Source organism: Struthio camelus, chromosome Z (assembly GCF_040807025.1).
Source record: "Struthio camelus isolate bStrCam1 chromosome Z, bStrCam1.hap1, whole genome shotgun sequence".
NCBI lineage: Eukaryota > Metazoa > Chordata > Aves > Struthioniformes > Struthionidae > Struthio > Struthio camelus.
This window is the reverse complement of record NC_090982.1, coordinates 74,204,667-74,221,566: the sequence shown is the minus strand read 5'-3', so window position 1 is coordinate 74,221,566 and position 16,900 is coordinate 74,204,667. Positions and strand designations below refer to the sequence as shown.

Genomic DNA, 16,900 nt, shown 5'->3' with positions numbered 1-16,900 from the left:
GCTACTTGTGGTATTTCAAATCACTGTTTTTTAATGCTCGACAATCAGAAAAGGGACGTGCAAGAGATCTTGGTAGGTCACAATCCTCCTAAAACAAAATATTTTCTAGGCATCGAACCAACACTTATGCAGTCTTGGTTGCCAGACTGTAATTTAAGCAGGCAAACAGAGTGCTGTCGAGACAGTAAGGAAATGATCCAGAATTTCAGCATTTGGAAATTTTCTTTTTTGTTAACTCTTTGGCTGAGGTTGAGCAGTCAGCTGTAAGGGGAGGGGACGAGAAGGACAGCAAGCGCAGACGCAGCGCGGTGCACCTCAAGGACCGCCGCGCGCCGGCCACGTGCGACCCGCGAACTGCCCGCTGGCGACCCGCTGGCTGCCAGCGCTCTGCTGCAGCGACTCGCGCCGTCTCCGTCGGCTGGAAGAGAAGCGGGGCCTTACCGCAGCCCTGACCTTGGCTTCATCTGAGTCCTGACAAATTAAAACGAACCGAAGTGGCAAAAGCAGGGTGCATGAGCAGGCTTCTGCTGCATCGGTACTGTGCCCGCAATGCTCCCTGTTCCCTTGGAATCAAAACACGTAACTGAGACTGGTCCCATCTAAAGCTGGCTGCAAACAGCTGCAGTATCAAGGGAAAAAAATAATAGCTGTTACTTGATATTAGCACATGCAAAATATTTCTCAAGAGGAACCCAGCCCTCTCTTTTGCACGCTGAAAGGGAAACTAATTACTCAGGTAAAATATCTTGGACTCATTGTAGATATGTCTGTAGCGGTCAAAAACAAACACTGGGACTTACTAGAGGAACAGAGAAAAAAAAAAAAAGAAAAATGTATCATGCCAGCATACAGCAGCATATGCACCTGTACACCAGCCCCTGTTCAAATCACACCTCAGCAAAACGTCTTTAGAAGGAATAGGCGAGAGACAGAGCAACTGGAGACAACCGGGGAGACAGAAAGGGGGTGGAGGAAGGGCTTTATTCACGGAGAAGCTAAGTTTTGTTTAGCTGGGGCGAGACCCGGGAGGAAAGGTAACCCTGTGTATGGTAGGGAAAAAGAATGACAACGCAGGAACTAAGTGTCTGCAAAGTGAGCGATCAGGCAGCAGCTCTAACGTGAAGAACGTAAATGGAACTTGATGCGCTGGGATGTAAAGGGGAGCAGGGCAAATAGGAAGGGACAAGACCAGGATTTGTGCAGGCTGAGGCTCTTGCTGGCTGCTAACTGCAGTGGACCTGCCAGAGGCGGTGGAGATGCAGCCTCCTCTCAGGTTGTCTCTCAGCTGTTGGCTGTTAGAGAGGAAAGAGGTCAGGTTTTATATACTCTGGGATTTTTTCCCTAAACAGTAGCTACCCGTGTGGACCTGACACAGCGTAGCAAGATCTGCTGGCCCACTGTAACCGTGGTCCTTTAGACCTGCCGTACTATTCATGAAGAGTGACAACATTGTTCCAGAAACGGCATAATTCATTGCTTTGTCAAAAATGCCTTTCCTTTTTCCATCTGGTTGTTTAAAATACCCTTTCATTTCTGTCACAGAGTTTGGGGCTCAGTTCCAAGGCAAACATCTGGCAGGAGAGGTCTCTATTTTAAGAGTATTTACTGAAGAATAACAGGCACTTTGGTGCAAGGTGATACTTCAGAACGAAAGCTGCTCTTGGAAATGGGGGGGGGATCGGGTAGGAAATACCTCTGTTGTTACCGTGGAAAAAGGAAAAGAAACAAACTCCAACTCCCAAGATGCCTGCTTCCAACTGCATGCATCACCGCGAGGGAATTCTGCGCTGGCCTCGTCACCCCTGCAGCTTCCCAACTCAGACGCAAGTAACACAGCTGGATGGCAAGGCGTTGGGGCGAGGAGGCCGGGGACGGGGGGACTGGAATGATGCTGTGGGTTTTGATTCCTTAAACAAAGAAAAATCCTTTCTGGATCCTTTTAAAGATGGTCTCAAAAGCTTCCAACGAATGGAGCTGAGGAGCTGAAGCTGCTGTCTCCGCTGCGCTGGCAGAGTCCCAGCACTAACATTTCCGGCGGCTTGGTGGCGTTCGTGGTGCCGCAGCTGTGCACGGTGGCCACTTGCTCCATGCGAATCCCAGCAGTGGATCCATGCTGGGTTTAAAAGCAAAAGTTGTATTAGCAAGAAAAAGGTACCAGAAATGCAGAAATATCTGACTCTAACTGGACGTTCGGTCACCCTCTAATCCTGGGTCAGGGAAGGGAAAGGAAGGAGGAGGACCGGCACTGACAAAGCCATTACTCATTTTTACAGGAACTTGACTGGGATGTGCTGCTTGCTGCTTTCGTGCCTGCTTGTTGATGACGGCATTTGTTGGCTGGGCGTATCTGCCGCTGGGCGCAACCACGGCGCTGCTGCGAGAGAGGAGCTCGTGCCCTGTGGACGGGCCCTGTCCCCTTGCTGGAGGAAGGCATCTGTGTGAACCGCCTGGTCAGGCCCTGTAGCTGGTTTCTTTAACACGAGCAGGCTGGGCAGTGCGACCTGCTTTCCCTTAGGCCACAGTCGGTAACTAATGAGTCACCAGGGCCAGCGCTCAAGATGAACAGGATGTCTTTTCTTGCTTGAAGATAAAGAGCAGCGCTAGTGTTTACAGCAACAGGCTTCACCAGCACTGGAAAATATACAGCAGCACTTTACTGTGTCTCTTGGATTCACTAGAGTTTGGGATTAAAAAAAAAGAAAAGCCACGCTTCTGAATTTGGCATGTGTTACGTGATCTCTTCAGCTGTCGCGAGAGTACAGGACTTCCTGAGGACCCCGGTTCTGGTTTGCAGCTCTCTTGTACAGGGCTTGTGAATATTGGCTCCTACGTTGAGTTCAGGTCAGTGCTTCTACCGTAGTCCCATGTGGGCTGGCAGGTCGGGAAGAGAAGAAGGAACAACTGCAGTTAACATAAAGTTGGCATTGCCAGTCCAGAAAACCGGGGGTCTGGTTGCTTTCTGCAAGCAATGATGGGAAGAAGTCCAGGGAAGGGCTGCTGAGGCATCCAGCTGCTTACCCCAGCGAGGGCTTGGCGAGGGCAGGGGAAAAGGCAGGCAAGCAGCAAATTCGCAAATATTTGTTCGCTGGCTTTGCTAGCCCTTTCCTACCAAAATATTTCCTACTAAAGCTGGTAAAGGCGAGGAACTGAGCTTTCTCAGCGTGTTTCTGAGCAGGTAGGAGGACAGCAGGCAGTGAAAAAACAGAAAGTGCTAGAAAATGGCCATGAAAATGAACCGAGAAGCCCTACGTCCTCCTACCTCTTCTGCAAAACAAATCTCAAGTCTTATCATTTGCCTGTTTTTCTGCCTTTACCCTAAAAGACCTTCTGAGGTTGAACACTTTCCCCTCGGCTCAGCCCTGAAGCAGCCAAGTCCGGCTCTCTGCCGGGCAGCAGCAGAGCAGCGAAGCAGTTTCACTCGTGGGATTTTGGCCAGGAGGGGGTGAAAAGGGCCTGTGAGCTCCTGGGAGAAGAGAGGCTGGTGAGCGCAGGGAGCCGCGCAGAGCTCATTTCTTTGGGAACGGCTACTTACCTCCCGCCTCGCCCTGCCAAAGGCACATCGTCCATCACTGGGAGCTATCGCTGAGTCATTTCCCTGGGGATGAGCCGCTTGGGACGCAGCAGTTAGTTTTTAGTCAGGTCATCCTAAAGCAAAATGAGGCAAAAATAAAGCGTGGGGGGGGGTGGAGGGGGGGGGCGGGGGGAGGCAAGGAAAATGTTGATAAGGCGAAACTACAGCCAGAAGATGCTCCTTATGGTGGGCCAATTGCAGCTGCACTGAGGTGTCCTGGATGCCGAAGGCGAGGGGCTGGTGGCTCTTGCCCGCACCAGGCCCCCAGCTGCCGGGGGAGCAGCCGCTGCGCCCCGTGCGCCAGGCTGCCACGGATGCCTGTTAGAGTTGGTATTTAATCAGCTGGGGTTTCTCTTGGGAAAACATTCTCATTCTCTTGTTAAAGCAAAATAAGCCAGATGGCAAACGCGATGACCCCGCGTGCTTCCAGCACTGCCGCAGCAGCTCCCTGCGCAGCGGTACCTGCGAGCGGGATGGTTTTAGGAAACAGCCTGAGGGATCGTCCTTCAGGGGGCAAATCTCCTCACGTTAAAGGACTATAGATAAAACGCAGCCATGTTTTCTTCAGGGAGAGCAGCAGCCATATGTGGTCAGTCAGACGCTTCTTTTCATCAGCACTTTATTTCTTGGAGAAGGTGGTGGAGTGGGGGAGGCTCAGTGGGGTTTTTTTTTTCCCCTCTCTAGAGTGAAATCTTGCCCTGGTTTTATGAGTCAGGGCATTGCCTGCTCCACTGAGCACAGCCCTCCCGCTCGCTGTTTTTCCTATGGTTTGAGTCATCATATTTCTAAATACCGGGCATTGTGGCGAGGCCCCCGGCCGCTTCGCGCTGTGGCGTCAGGGCCATTATGCGGCTCTCGCCCCTACGCGCAGGAATGTCACAAATGACTAGCTAACAGCCCCGTCCCGGCACCTGTGGTCGGTGCAGCTCCACAAAAGCCGGGCTTTTCCATTAAGCTCAGCACTAGGAGCTGGTGTTAGAAAGCCAGCGGCTGGGAGGAGCCGCTGTCATTGTTTTCTGCTGGCAGGCTGGGGACAGACTTTGCGCCTCCCCGGCCCGCTGCGGTGGCGGTGAGCAGCCGGGAGCTGCCCGGCTCGGGGAGCAGCGCCCGCAGGGGTCGGGGCTGCCCACGGGACAGCAGGCTAACACAGATTGGCAAGCAAAAATATTAAACTGTCAGCTCAATTTTTTTTTTTTTTAATTATTATTTCTTTCTAGGAGGCAGCAGCAGGGATATGGGACGAGAATGAGGCGGGGTAGCGGACAAGGCAATGAAATAGCTCCTAGCAGCTGAGAGCCTCCTGTGACCCCGGTTCGGTTCAGGAGGTGGCAGTCCCAACCCCAAGCAGGTGCTTCCCTGGGGGTCTGCACCCCAGGGACAAACATCAGGCTGTGGGCAAGGTGCCCACGTGACCCTCGTATCTCAGACCACCACCGCGGGCTTTAGCCTCCGAAGATGCTGACCGAGGAAAAGCAAATATCCAGGTCGAGAGAGAGCAGGGAAAAGCAATTTTTAGCCTATACCAGAGGGGGAAATCACTGGGAACAGCAAATCCAGCCTGGCACAAACGGGCAGCCCCTGGAGTCCCAGCCGACACCGAGTCGGCCGCAGCGAGCGCGTCGGGGTCGCGGTGCATCTGCAGATGAGCCGGCGGTGCGGGCTGCGCCGGGGGAGCAATGCCAGTCACGGCCACATGCCCGGCGGGTGATGCCGACCTTCGGCCATGCGCGGGGCCCGGCTGCTTCCCTCCCGCGCGCGGCCACAGCAGCCTGCTGAGACCAGCGAGGAGCACAGTCGCCGTCAGTCCCTTTTCCCACCCCTGTGCAAGCTCAGCTCTACCTGTATCACTGCTGACAAATGTTTGACTAACCTTTGCCTAAAAAGCTCTTGTCTCAGAGATTGCCTGGGAGCATTAGGGCCTAGTTGTCCTCATGTCTCTTGAATTTTCTTTGTTTCGCTGCTGAACCATTATTCTTTGTTTATTGTGCAAAGGACAAAGAGGACTTTGTCTCTGTCCTCCCTCCTTTTTTTTTTTTTTTTGTTAAACTTTCCTCAGTCTTCCTTTCTAAGAAAAAACAACACCAATTCTTTTGATGCCTTCCTCACAGGTCATGTTTTCCAGCCCTGTATGTTACAGTGAGTCATCAGAAGTACGAAAGAGAGCTCCTCCAAATCACTGTATAGGGCAGGAGGCCGCAGAGCTGGACATATGGGAAAAGAGGGGGAGAAATGGGACCATGGATCATGGACACCCAAAATTCAGGCTTTTTCACAAATGAATGGCTTTCCAACCTTCTTACGTATTTTGTAGCGGCAATAGTGGCGGCTTACATGGTCACTTTTTGTGGCCACCTTAGAATTTTCATCCATTTTCTTAGGAAGACACCAGAGATGCAAAAGTTCCTCTACAATTTCTTTTGCTTCCATTTTTCCACACTATGGCTTTTAATCTTGATGTCAACAAAGCAGAATTCATAAGTGAGATCACTATATTTAGGCAGTTTTCATTTGAACTTTTCGATTTCTTACCAAAAGAAAGGCTTTTAAGCTCTAATGCCTCATACATAGGGGTCCTATATCCTTTACTTACCTGTTGAAAATAACTCTTTGCAGCAATAAATGCTAGATGCTAACGCTACAGCCAGTGACATGTTAGAAGCAGATAGCACTGACAGTGCAGAGAAAATATAGTTAAGCAGAACATAAAGATACCTTCTGGCTAACTCCCCCTGGCCACCCTCATCCTCATCATGAAAAACTGGGTAGCTCCAAATGATCTTTCACTATCCTGCCTTCAAACTCAGAATACTTTTGTTGTACAACTTACATTTTTTGAAAGGATATCGCGCTACATGAAACCCAGACTCCCATCAGCTCTGCGATTATCTTTAATTTCTTTGTAAAAATGCCTGTATTGATAGTTCCCAGGTACCTGATAAAATGAGGCTAGATTGTGAAACACGTTCAAAATTAAAGGTTGCAGCTCACAACTGGCTTAACGTACTTTATCTATAGCAGCCATATTTTGGAAATGCAGCATGGTAGCATATCTGCAATAACCAGTTTTTGCACTGGCTTAGAAAAAAAAGTAGCCCCAGGGTAAATCTTCACAGAAGCGAGGATAAGTATTCATGTAATCAACAAGCACACCATATACCTGATAAGAAACAACAGTTGGGCTATTTGCCATTACCTGTTTCCTGTGAGAGAGCAAAGAGGCGGTGCTTGTCTGTGAAGGGGTGAGAGATCCACCTCGCGCTTCTGATGGCAGAGCTCTCAGCTACTACTGATAATTAGCTATGTAACAGTAGAGCTCAACCAAGTCTAACCAGTCTGCATCCCTCATGCACTTGCCTCAGCCCTGCCCCACAAAGAAGCCCGTGACATGTATGTTCCTCTAACGCTGCAGCCACATGACTACGTCAGTACCAACGGATAGCAACATCCAGCTAGCCATGAGGTGCATTGAACACCCAGTGCAATGATCTTTACCTAGTTTTTCCAAGGTTTGAGTGAGCTATAGCTCACAAACGGAGTTTACAAACTGCTGAACTTTTCCTCTCCAGAAGATATTGCAAACTCACCACCCTTTAACTCCTTTTGCATCCTGAGCCAAGCTGATGGCACGAGCCCTGTCTGGCACACACACCTGCTATTCCTCAAGCAGCCAGAGCAGTTGTGAGGGAGCAGCTTGGAGTTTTCACTTTGGAGCAAAGACTTTCCTCACTCTCCCAGCTCCAGGTGTTGCCATCTTTGTATTCCAGGACCCTTCTGGGACTTGGCCCCCTTGATGCCTCACCTGCTCTGCGTTCGGTGAGGATTACACAGCCTAGCTAACTGGTATTGTATCAATAAGCTGTAGCAGTCTTCTACTGCATGAGAAGGAATCAACTGTCCTCCTTTTGGGACTGCCTCCAAGGGGGTGGACAGAAGGCAGTGCTTGGTGCAACGAGGGCGTTACGGGGCATCTGTCTGTTTGTGCACTGCTCAGTGAGCGGGTCGCTCTCCCTGCCTAGTTCTGACGGCACAGTTAGATGAGCCACAAAACTCCTTGGCTGTCACTGCTACAGCAAGTGTTGTGGACATAGCTGGCCAGACTGATAGTCCCTGCAGGGTACAGTGTATCTAGGGTCTCAACTACAGGGTACGTGTTTAGCCACTGTAGAAGCTGATCCTCTCTCTCTTGCTAAAACACATTGAGGAAGTGTCCGGCGTCACCCAAATCAACCCCACAGGGTGCAGCTTGGACCCCTTTCCTCTTACTGCTACGTACTTCACCCTGTAATAGGGGAGACCAGGGCACCACAGCAAGCCTCCTCCTGCTCATCTCGGAGAGCTTCAGCCCAAGCCTGCAGGGAACCCGCATCGCGAAACCACGGCACCACGCTCAACGGGATCCAGGTACAACTGGCCTTCACCAACCAGATGGGCTCCAACGAATCACATGTTCACTATGAAATGATGAGCTAAGGAGCAGCTGTTCACAGATTATTTGAGTTACTACCACTTCTGCAGAGCAAGAAGCCAAGGCTGTACAGGCCAGATTCTGTGGTTATTTACTCTGGCCCAAAGATAAAATAACTCAGTTATTGGAGCATGAGCACAATTTAACTCTTACTTAAAACCAAACATGCAAGCAAGGAATATCCAAACAAATACGAGTGTAAGAAAATATATTTATTAAATTCCATAGCAATACTATGGCAAAATTGTTAAATACATGCGTATTTTTAGACACACATAAGCAATACATCAGGAATTACAACAGCCAAGCAAACTAGGTTTAGAAAGTATGCAAAGTTGGCATCTTATTGTTAGTTTAGTGTTAAATGTCACTTGCCATACTGGAATATTATTTCCCAAACATGATTCCACACTTCCTTTTTTCAAGCATGCATTTGTCTAATTGCTTAGCTAATAAATTTGCTTGCTGATACATTTCGTTGAATCAGTATTTTACTTGGTATGCTACAACTTCATTAAAGTGCCTTGTGATCCGTTTTGCTTAAATTGTGAAAGAAATGTCTTTTTCAACAGCTTTGGAAGCTGGACAACTTCAGTATTTTTCAGCCAGAGATGTATGATAAATGACTGATTAGTTTTAGTGTGTTAAGATGACTATTTTGTCAGTTTGATTTATTGTTTATTCTCAGAACTAATTTGTATAGATGACCATTGCAAACTGGCAAACAATACTTTCACTTAGTATTGAACAAAAATCCATTAAAATGTTTGTAAAAACAGAACATAAAAACATCTCTAAACAAATCATTTACGCTGTAAAAAAATATGGTATAAAGAGCGAGAGCTAAAAAAAACATTGAACCTGTTCACAGTATATATTTTACAAGTTACAGCATTTCAGTACAATGTACTTTTTCCCAGGTGACCTGTATGACTCCTTCAGCTCCACTGCTTTGTGCACCACAACAGGATCACAGTTCAAATTACTATTATGTTTGGGTGGGATTTCAGACAAGGGCCAGTTATCTTCTTTTTTGCTATCCCCTGTTTTACAAGCTTTTCTGACACACTATGAAGCATAAAATGTTGTTCAACTTAAGTCACTCTTAAATCACATTAAGGAGAAACTGTCAAGGTGACGTTCAAAAATGCTTTTTTTATTGTATTACTACTTAAAAGCGTGAGATCTCACCAGTTTCTGTTTTACTTTGCCCTGTTTGAGCTATTTATTTTTTCAGTTTTTCCTCAGCCCAAATAACCAAAGAAAGAACATTTCACTTCTTTTTACTTTCTGGCTAAGTTTTACTCTCTGGCTCCTACATTTTGCACCGTGCAGGACCAGCTGCGTTGCAACGGCACTGAAACTCATGCCAGTCAGTGAGTTTGTGTAAGTTGTGCCTGTATTTCCGTAGCAGCCTGCTTTCATGCAACAATAATCAAAGTGCAGATTTGGGACCTTCCAAAAACCTACCTAGAGATACTGCTAGGCAACACACGAACACAACAAGGATGCCAGCACACCGTTTAGGCGTAACGCAGGATGGGAGCCCCCCCCGTGGCTTGGCCGGTTCACGAAGGATGACATCCACCCCGTTTCCCTCAGGCGAGCACGGCTGCTTGCCTGGCCCTGCCTGAGCTGGTTCGGAGGTGCTCGCCCCTGGCGCCAGCTCGCTTTCCGCAGCGGCTCTCTGCCTGGCTCGCTGCACAGTCAGGCAGCGCTGGCACAAGGAAGGGGAGAGAGATTAACCCCATCCTCAGACGCAGCACCCAGCCGTCAGACCAGCTCACTTCTCTTGGGAAGCGGAGCTGGCCCTCTGCAGCACGAAAGCCCTCTGCAGACTTTTTCTTGCTGTAAAAGTGAAAGAAGTTATTAGACATTTTTGTGGGGGAAAAGTATTGTTATGCGTCCTGGGACAACTTGTAAAGTTACAGAAAACTCTGCCAACATCGTCTGAGGTTTGTTTGCATAACACGCAAAAAGGAAACACACACTGGCTATCTTGGGGGAAATCCAGAGTTACATAAACTGGGGAGGAGGGAAATAAAATTGTTATGGAAGAAACTGTTTTCCAGCTTTTAGGAAGATACTTAAAAATGTACGACTGGCCTGAGCATGAGGAAATGAGTCTTTTAAATACGCCAACATTTCTGAATCTGTGCCTGGCATTTTGGGGTCTGGGATTGTGTTTCCACGTTTGCTAAGGAAAAGTCAAAGAAAAAGCCAACATCAAAAGCCAACGGCATCTCTGAACATTAATCACACAGGTCACCGTTTAATGCACAACGGCACGAACCTCGGTGCAACACGTTGGGAGGAGTGCAGGCGATAGCCTTTTCCTCAAGACGAAACTGCACCTCAGAAGGCATACACTCAAGTACAGGGATCTGACAAAAATGCTCTGAGAATTGCAAGCCAGCTTCTTCTGCAACACGCACCTAGGCACATACGGATGTAAGCACATATTTGCATAAGGAGTTAGGACCTTTCTTGGCATTAAAAATATTAGTGCCATTTGAAGAGAAGACTTCAAAGCGTGTGGTGGAATATGGGATGTTATTTACACGGGAAGCTCTTGACAGGTTTATGGTACGCAGAGCCTTCTTAGCAATTTGATTCATGAAATATTACTCACATTTTTTCTAAGTATTTCAAATTCTTTTACTATATTTCCATCTACTTATAGGTACAAATATTCTATTTACAATGAAATAAACTCTAAAAATAGAGCACACAATTTCTCATTTCCTCGTAACAGTGATCTCCAAATACCTTATCCCTCCAATGCATCCAATTGCCTTCATTTTTGCTACTATTCTCGGTAAGCAATTTCCTGTTCAACTGAGCGTCACGTAGAAGGATAACATCACAGGGAACCCCACAGCCCTAAGCTCCAGCTTCGCCCAGTTGAACTCACGCATATACACACACAAAAGGCTTGAGGGTGCCTCTTCAGAGCAGCCTAAAACTCTAGTTCAGCAGGAAGAGCCTGCTTCCATGTTCCCAGCAAAGGAAAGCTCTGGGGCCCCACACAAAGCAAAGAAGAAATATGCTGCGTTTGCCAATTGTGCCTTGGTGGACACCACAGCTACTGGTTCCCTTTGGACACGGTTCACCTATGAAAGTAGCAACTACGAATAATAAGGACAGCTACCACAGGAAATGTCAGTCATTAGGTCCTAAGTCTGCAGATGCAGCCATCACACAGCAGGGGAGATAATTCACTGCCTGCCTGTAATATTAGCTTACTCTTTTTGACGATATATTAGCTAGTAGTTCTGTGAGGTATATATCACATTCATATCTACAACCCCAATATTTAACACACAAATCAAGATCCCAGATCCCCCCACCTGTCAGTCAGTACAACAAAAATAATGAAGACGCTGAATAAGAGAGTGCACGCTGTTACATCAAACGTGACTGATGTTCCATGCATAAAGTGAACAGTATAAAAATCCATTACAAAAACCAAATCCAATTGTCACATATGACAGTCATGGCTCAAAAATAAAAAGCAGCAGCACCGATGATATGCTTCAGAAAGTAAATGCTTGATATTAACACCCTACATGTCTGAACACTGATCAAACACCGAGTTAAGAGTAACAGTGGTTTTGGACAGAATCCCTTCTGTTTGTATCCCTTCTAGAAGTATTTTTTTTTTTTTAAATCAGAACTTTCCACTCTTTAGAAAAAAGCAAAAGGACAAAAGAACTAAAACACCAGCCAAAAACTATATTTAATAAAGAACTAAGATCTTTCAAAAAAATGATGATTAGGAAACATAATACTTTTAGTTACTAAGATGTTTTTCGGAAATGAGGGGAAGGAGATCTGCCTACATCTAATTTGATGGAAGAGGCTCACTGGGAACTCTGAAGGCACCAGTTCAAGGAGTCTGATCCCTTCTGAAGCCCAAAGCTTTAGTCTTACACTTGTTATCAATACACTGGGAAATTAAACAGCACCATTCTTTGAAAGTAAATTTGGTATGGAAGACAAGTTGCTTCTCAGTCTACCCATTCTTTCAGATGGTTCACTTGTTTAACGCCTCACCGCGGCTCAAAAAGCAAGTCTTCCCTGACCGTCCCTGTCACGCAACTCTTACTCTTCCAGGCACCGAGAGGTGTCTTCGCATGGTCACTGAGTTAGCACACATGCTCTGGATAGTCCCACTACCCAGCTCGTATTTGCACTCGCTGCTGAAGATTTAAGATAGGCATTTGAATGATAGGCTCCCCACCTGGAGCACTGAACAGGCTCCAAGGAAACCACACAGCCGAAGCGACTGAGCTTTCAGTTGCTCGAATGAAAACTGCTTGCCGGTTCACAACCACTGAGCAGCGGTACACAGTGCTGCATACGCTGCACAAGCTTGTGCCTCTCCCCCTTTTGCCCTACCCTAGTGCTACGGATAAAACCTTACGGGTATGGTACGCCATTACTATTAAAAGGACTCATGTTCTATGTTTTTGAAGTCAGTCAGTTAAAACAGATAAACTTAAGGGAAAAAAAAGTGATGGATAATTAGATGGGAGCGCTTTGATAACATTGTGGCAGACCCTAAATTTGGGGAACTTTCCCCTAGCTTATCAACTAAGAAATCAACCAATTTAAAAAGCTGTTGCCTTTGCTGAAAAGGAGGGGCAGCACAGAGGAAAACCAGAGCGCACAGTGCTTGTAATTAAATGATCCTCCACGGAAGCATTGCGAAGGGTGTCTGGCTACTCTGTATGCACTCGGTATGTGCTCTGCAGTTGCCCAGGCTTCCAGTCTGCTGAGTTAAAAACCGCTAGCACACTCAAACTTCAGTTTGATCTCACTTCTTGCAATACACAGCCGTAAGAAAGCACAGTTATTCCTCAAGATCCGCTGTCCCAATGCAAAGGGTTTTTTGGCTGTTTGGATCATCATACAAAAATGATTGCTCTCCCGTACTGGAAAACTGCTCCGTAAGAAAAAAACAAAACAGAACCAAAAAAACCCCAAAACACACACACACACACACACAAACAACCCTCCCACACTACCCACGCATTGTGTCCTTGACATCATCTGCTTTCAATTAAAAGCATATGGCAGCACAATCTAAAATTCACCTTAGGTGCTAAACACATTAAGCCAATTCTGCAGCAGTGAAAAGAAATCTGCTCTTAAATGTGGTACTGCGAACTCTGGAATGGAAGGAAAAGGTCTTTCCTATTTGGATTTAGCCACCTCCCAGCCATCAAGCACAAAAGAGCAGAACTACCTCCTTTTATGTATTAATTTAGTGTTCTGAATACCAGGCAATAATAATTAGGCATCAAACTTTCTCTTGCAGTGATGTCTGGTAATATGGATACCAGCTATTTTCAGTGTCTCTCTGTCTTTTCACTTGCTTCTCTGTTAATTCCAAAATTCATCCTTGAATACTGAATCTCATCTGCACTTCCTATGCTTTCAGACAGATCTTGTATTCTGTCAGGTCTGTAAAGAGATCTATTTTTACTGTCTTCGCTCCTCCTGAAGGTGCACAGAGGCCGTTATTACTGATGAGGATTTGGACGCTATTTACTTTTTTGACTTTTTGTCAGTTTTGAAATCTCCCTATTCTTTCACTCTATGGAGATGGCACAGACGTTCCAATATCTGAAATTTCACCATCTTCTGCTGTGAGTAAGTTTAGCTCAAGGCTTGATTTTATTTTGGCAGCCAGATCATGTGGTTTTGTGGACCAAATATCTATCAAGCTAGCAGTCTTCCTGGTCTGTTCTCACTCCTTTAGAATGAGTAGCTTAGCAAATTCTGCCTCCCTATCTGTCTCAGGATCTTCTTTAGAAATCCATTCTTCCATCTTATTAATTCAAGAAGCCACAAGCCAGTTACAGAAATCAAAATTAAAAGAAAAAAATTCAGTTAGGACTTTATGGAGCCCCTCTTCGATCAAATGCCTTAACATATGACCTCTCACGACTGTGTTTTACAGTAAGGAAAAGGCAAATTAGAAAGCACTTTCTTGTGCAAGCTAGCGAAACTTGTTCGTGTGTGCCAGAGTCTGAAGTTTACACAGTGAAATGTTACAATCAGAGCTGCCTGGAGGTGCGCATGTGAAAACAAAAGTTTTCAAAGACGATTGTTCTGAGCAGTTCTGTAACCACACAAATTTACATCATCTAAGCTCTCTTTGTATCACATGTCTGGTAAAGGAGAGGTAGAATTAGCGGCACCAAAACCTCCTAAGGTTTCTCCCTGCCAGCAGAAAAAAAAATCCCACCTAGTACTCCCAGGGAGGATTTGTTGAGAGGGCCCTGTTCGGTAGATGCTGTGGAGAACAACCAGGCAGCAGGTGGCAAAGCTAATACAGTAAAGACAATCCTAGGAGTAATTTGTTCTCACAGAGCTAACATTACTGTCTCTAATTTCTGGCGCCAAACTGCTTGGTCAGCTAATGTTAGTAGATGTAGACTTCCCCATGGCTTACATCGGTGTGGAGTACAACTGAAGACTGATGAGCACTGTGGGAGAATGGAATATTGTACCACTTTGAGACAAGAGATCTGGAGCTGAAGCTACAAAAATACAAAATGCATTAGTGCAATACATTAGGAAATATTTACTCCTTAACCAAAGGATAGAAAAAATATAGAGCATTCTAAGGATTAAAAAAAAAAAAAAACTTTTAAACTTGACGCAGTTCTCATTGACATTTAAATCAGTGTTAGGCTTTTTTTTCCAAGTTTGTACCCCTGAGTCAAACATTGAACAAACATTGTACAGTAGGTACAGAAACTAGTGTCTAGTTAAAAAGCAACAGGTCTGAACGGCCATTGCTTAAGAAGTGTTAAACAGTGACAATACCCTTCCAAATGGGACCAAAAAAAAAGCACTTTGATTTGTTCTTAGTTTATGACTAGATTAAAGAAGATCTCAAGAGTTTCCAACCATGTTGTTTCTACGTGTTAGGCTGAGGTTTGTGATAAATTAAACCTTTCGCTCGTAAGCCTGTTTGGGCTACATCTTTTGAGTACGCACAGTCAAGAACACCTACAACAAAGCTAAGCAACCTTTCTAAGTTATAAGTTGTATGAGACCATATTGATTTTTGGAACACTATGTGAGGGTAGGCAGAGCTCTTTGACTATGATTATCAGGAGATCTAAACTCAATACCCTTACATCCAATACATTTTACTAGAATAATAACTAAATGGCTATAACTTTGGCCTTTTAGTCTCTATTAAAATGGAACATTAACATTTTCACTAACTTAAACATGGTAACATTCAGCTCACTTGAACCTCTGCTGACTGTTTCCAAGAATAATTCGTGCCTTTTGCACTTTTCTTCCTCCTTTTTTTTTACAACATCAGGAATAAGAGCTTATTTAGAAGGCAGGTTCGGGTGCAATGAGGACTCACTGTTAATCATTTGGTTTGTTCTGAAAAAAGTGTGTAAAGGACCACCCTGCGTTACTGGGTTTGGGAGAATCTTCATCATCCTTTGGGGGGATCAAAAACTGTCGGGAGTTAATGGAGCACGGGCTACCAAAAGATGCATTTTCATTGTTGCTTTCAACTGATCCAGGCGAGTCTGGAGCGTCCACGTTCCAGGCATTTGTGTTTGCTTGAGGTCTGTAACCTGCAGTTTTATCTGATTCTTCCTCTGTAGCTGAGCGAGACTCTATTTTCAGAGCACTGATAGGCAGCTGCATTTGTGGCTTATAGCCTGCTGTAGTCACTAAGTCTATTTCTGGCTCCTCCTCTGGTTTAATTTGAGGCTGATACATTGACTGGATGTCAATGTAAATGACCTGAGATGACCCCACAGGTTCATCCATAGGGGGATTGGAGATCTCCTCTTCAATGATAGGGGGGCAGTAGGACACAACTACATGGTTCTCATTTTCTGAGTCAGAGCCATCCTCGGGCGCAGCAGTGTCTGCTGCTGGGGATACCATCTCTGTGTCTTCTATCTTGGGAGCTGCAGACCGTGTTTCCACCACTTCAACACTATTGGGGGTGCAGGGGTTCATTTCCAGTGTTTTAAGCGTCTTATTCCCCTGAAGTGAGAAAAAGGAGAAGGGGGAGAGACTAAGCAAAAAGATCAGGAAATCCTGAAAGCAACAGCTTGCCTGAATTAAAACAGTATGCTGGCTTGCGGCTTGCCTTCATACCACTTCCACTACTACAATGCAAAAAAGGGATTTAATTCTCATTTGCAGTCTCATGAATATTCACACATTCCTATTAACATAAAAGTATTCCAGCTAACTTAAAGAGACTCCAGCTTTGGCAGTAAGTGTTTCAGAACTGCTTCCCCAAATCTCCGCTTTGTATAAGCCATTCCAGAAGGTTATTTAAATGTTATACTTAGTTCCAGCTATTAAGTGCATCAGAAGGTTGGGGACATGGCACATACACTTCTCCCCGCTTTCCGCTGCTCCTAACACCATGAGGAAGATAACTATATGGGAGTAAGCTGGAACTCATCCCGTCTACTGAGACGTGCTATTACTGTGGGAGGACAGAACTGCAGCAGCGCTTTCCTTGTTCAAACTTTTCAAGTAACTACATTAACAACATGATAGCTCCAGATACAAAAAGTAACTCAGTAACTTGCCCTGTTCTCCCCCACCCCCGGGGCCACAGAGTTAATTTACAACTGCAGCAGAAGACTCAAAGTTTGCAGAAGACTCTTCTACTCACAATACCTTTTGTAAGTTTAAAATTCCAGGTTTAAAAAGAGCCTTACTTCACAGATGCTCTTCTGAAACTGCAGTGCCTTGCTGTTCTCAGGATTCGGGATCTCTGGATAAAATGTTTCCTTAATCCTTTAAAGAGGAAAGAAAGAACTTTTAGAAGCTACCAGGCCTAGAAACAGACT

General features: G+C 45.8%; 1 protein-coding gene across 2 annotated transcripts in view; it reads right to left on the bottom strand.

The window, feature by feature from the left end:
• Nucleotides 1-13,751: 13,751 nt before the first annotated feature.
• The window catches only part of LOC138064587 (leukemia inhibitory factor receptor-like), a 51,309-nt gene continuing 48,160 nt past the window's right edge, over nt 13,752-16,900 (bottom strand). For both annotated transcript variants that reach the window (XM_068927892.1, XM_068927893.1), the window contains 2 exons: nt 16,769-16,847; nt 13,752-16,076 (listed from right to left, as the gene is read on the bottom strand). In XM_068927892.1, the coding sequence (XP_068783993.1) occupies nt 15,438-16,076; nt 16,769-16,847 (718 nt within the window). In that variant the 3' untranslated portion in view covers nt 13,752-15,437. The remainder of the gene's footprint in view (nt 16,077-16,768; nt 16,848-16,900) is intronic.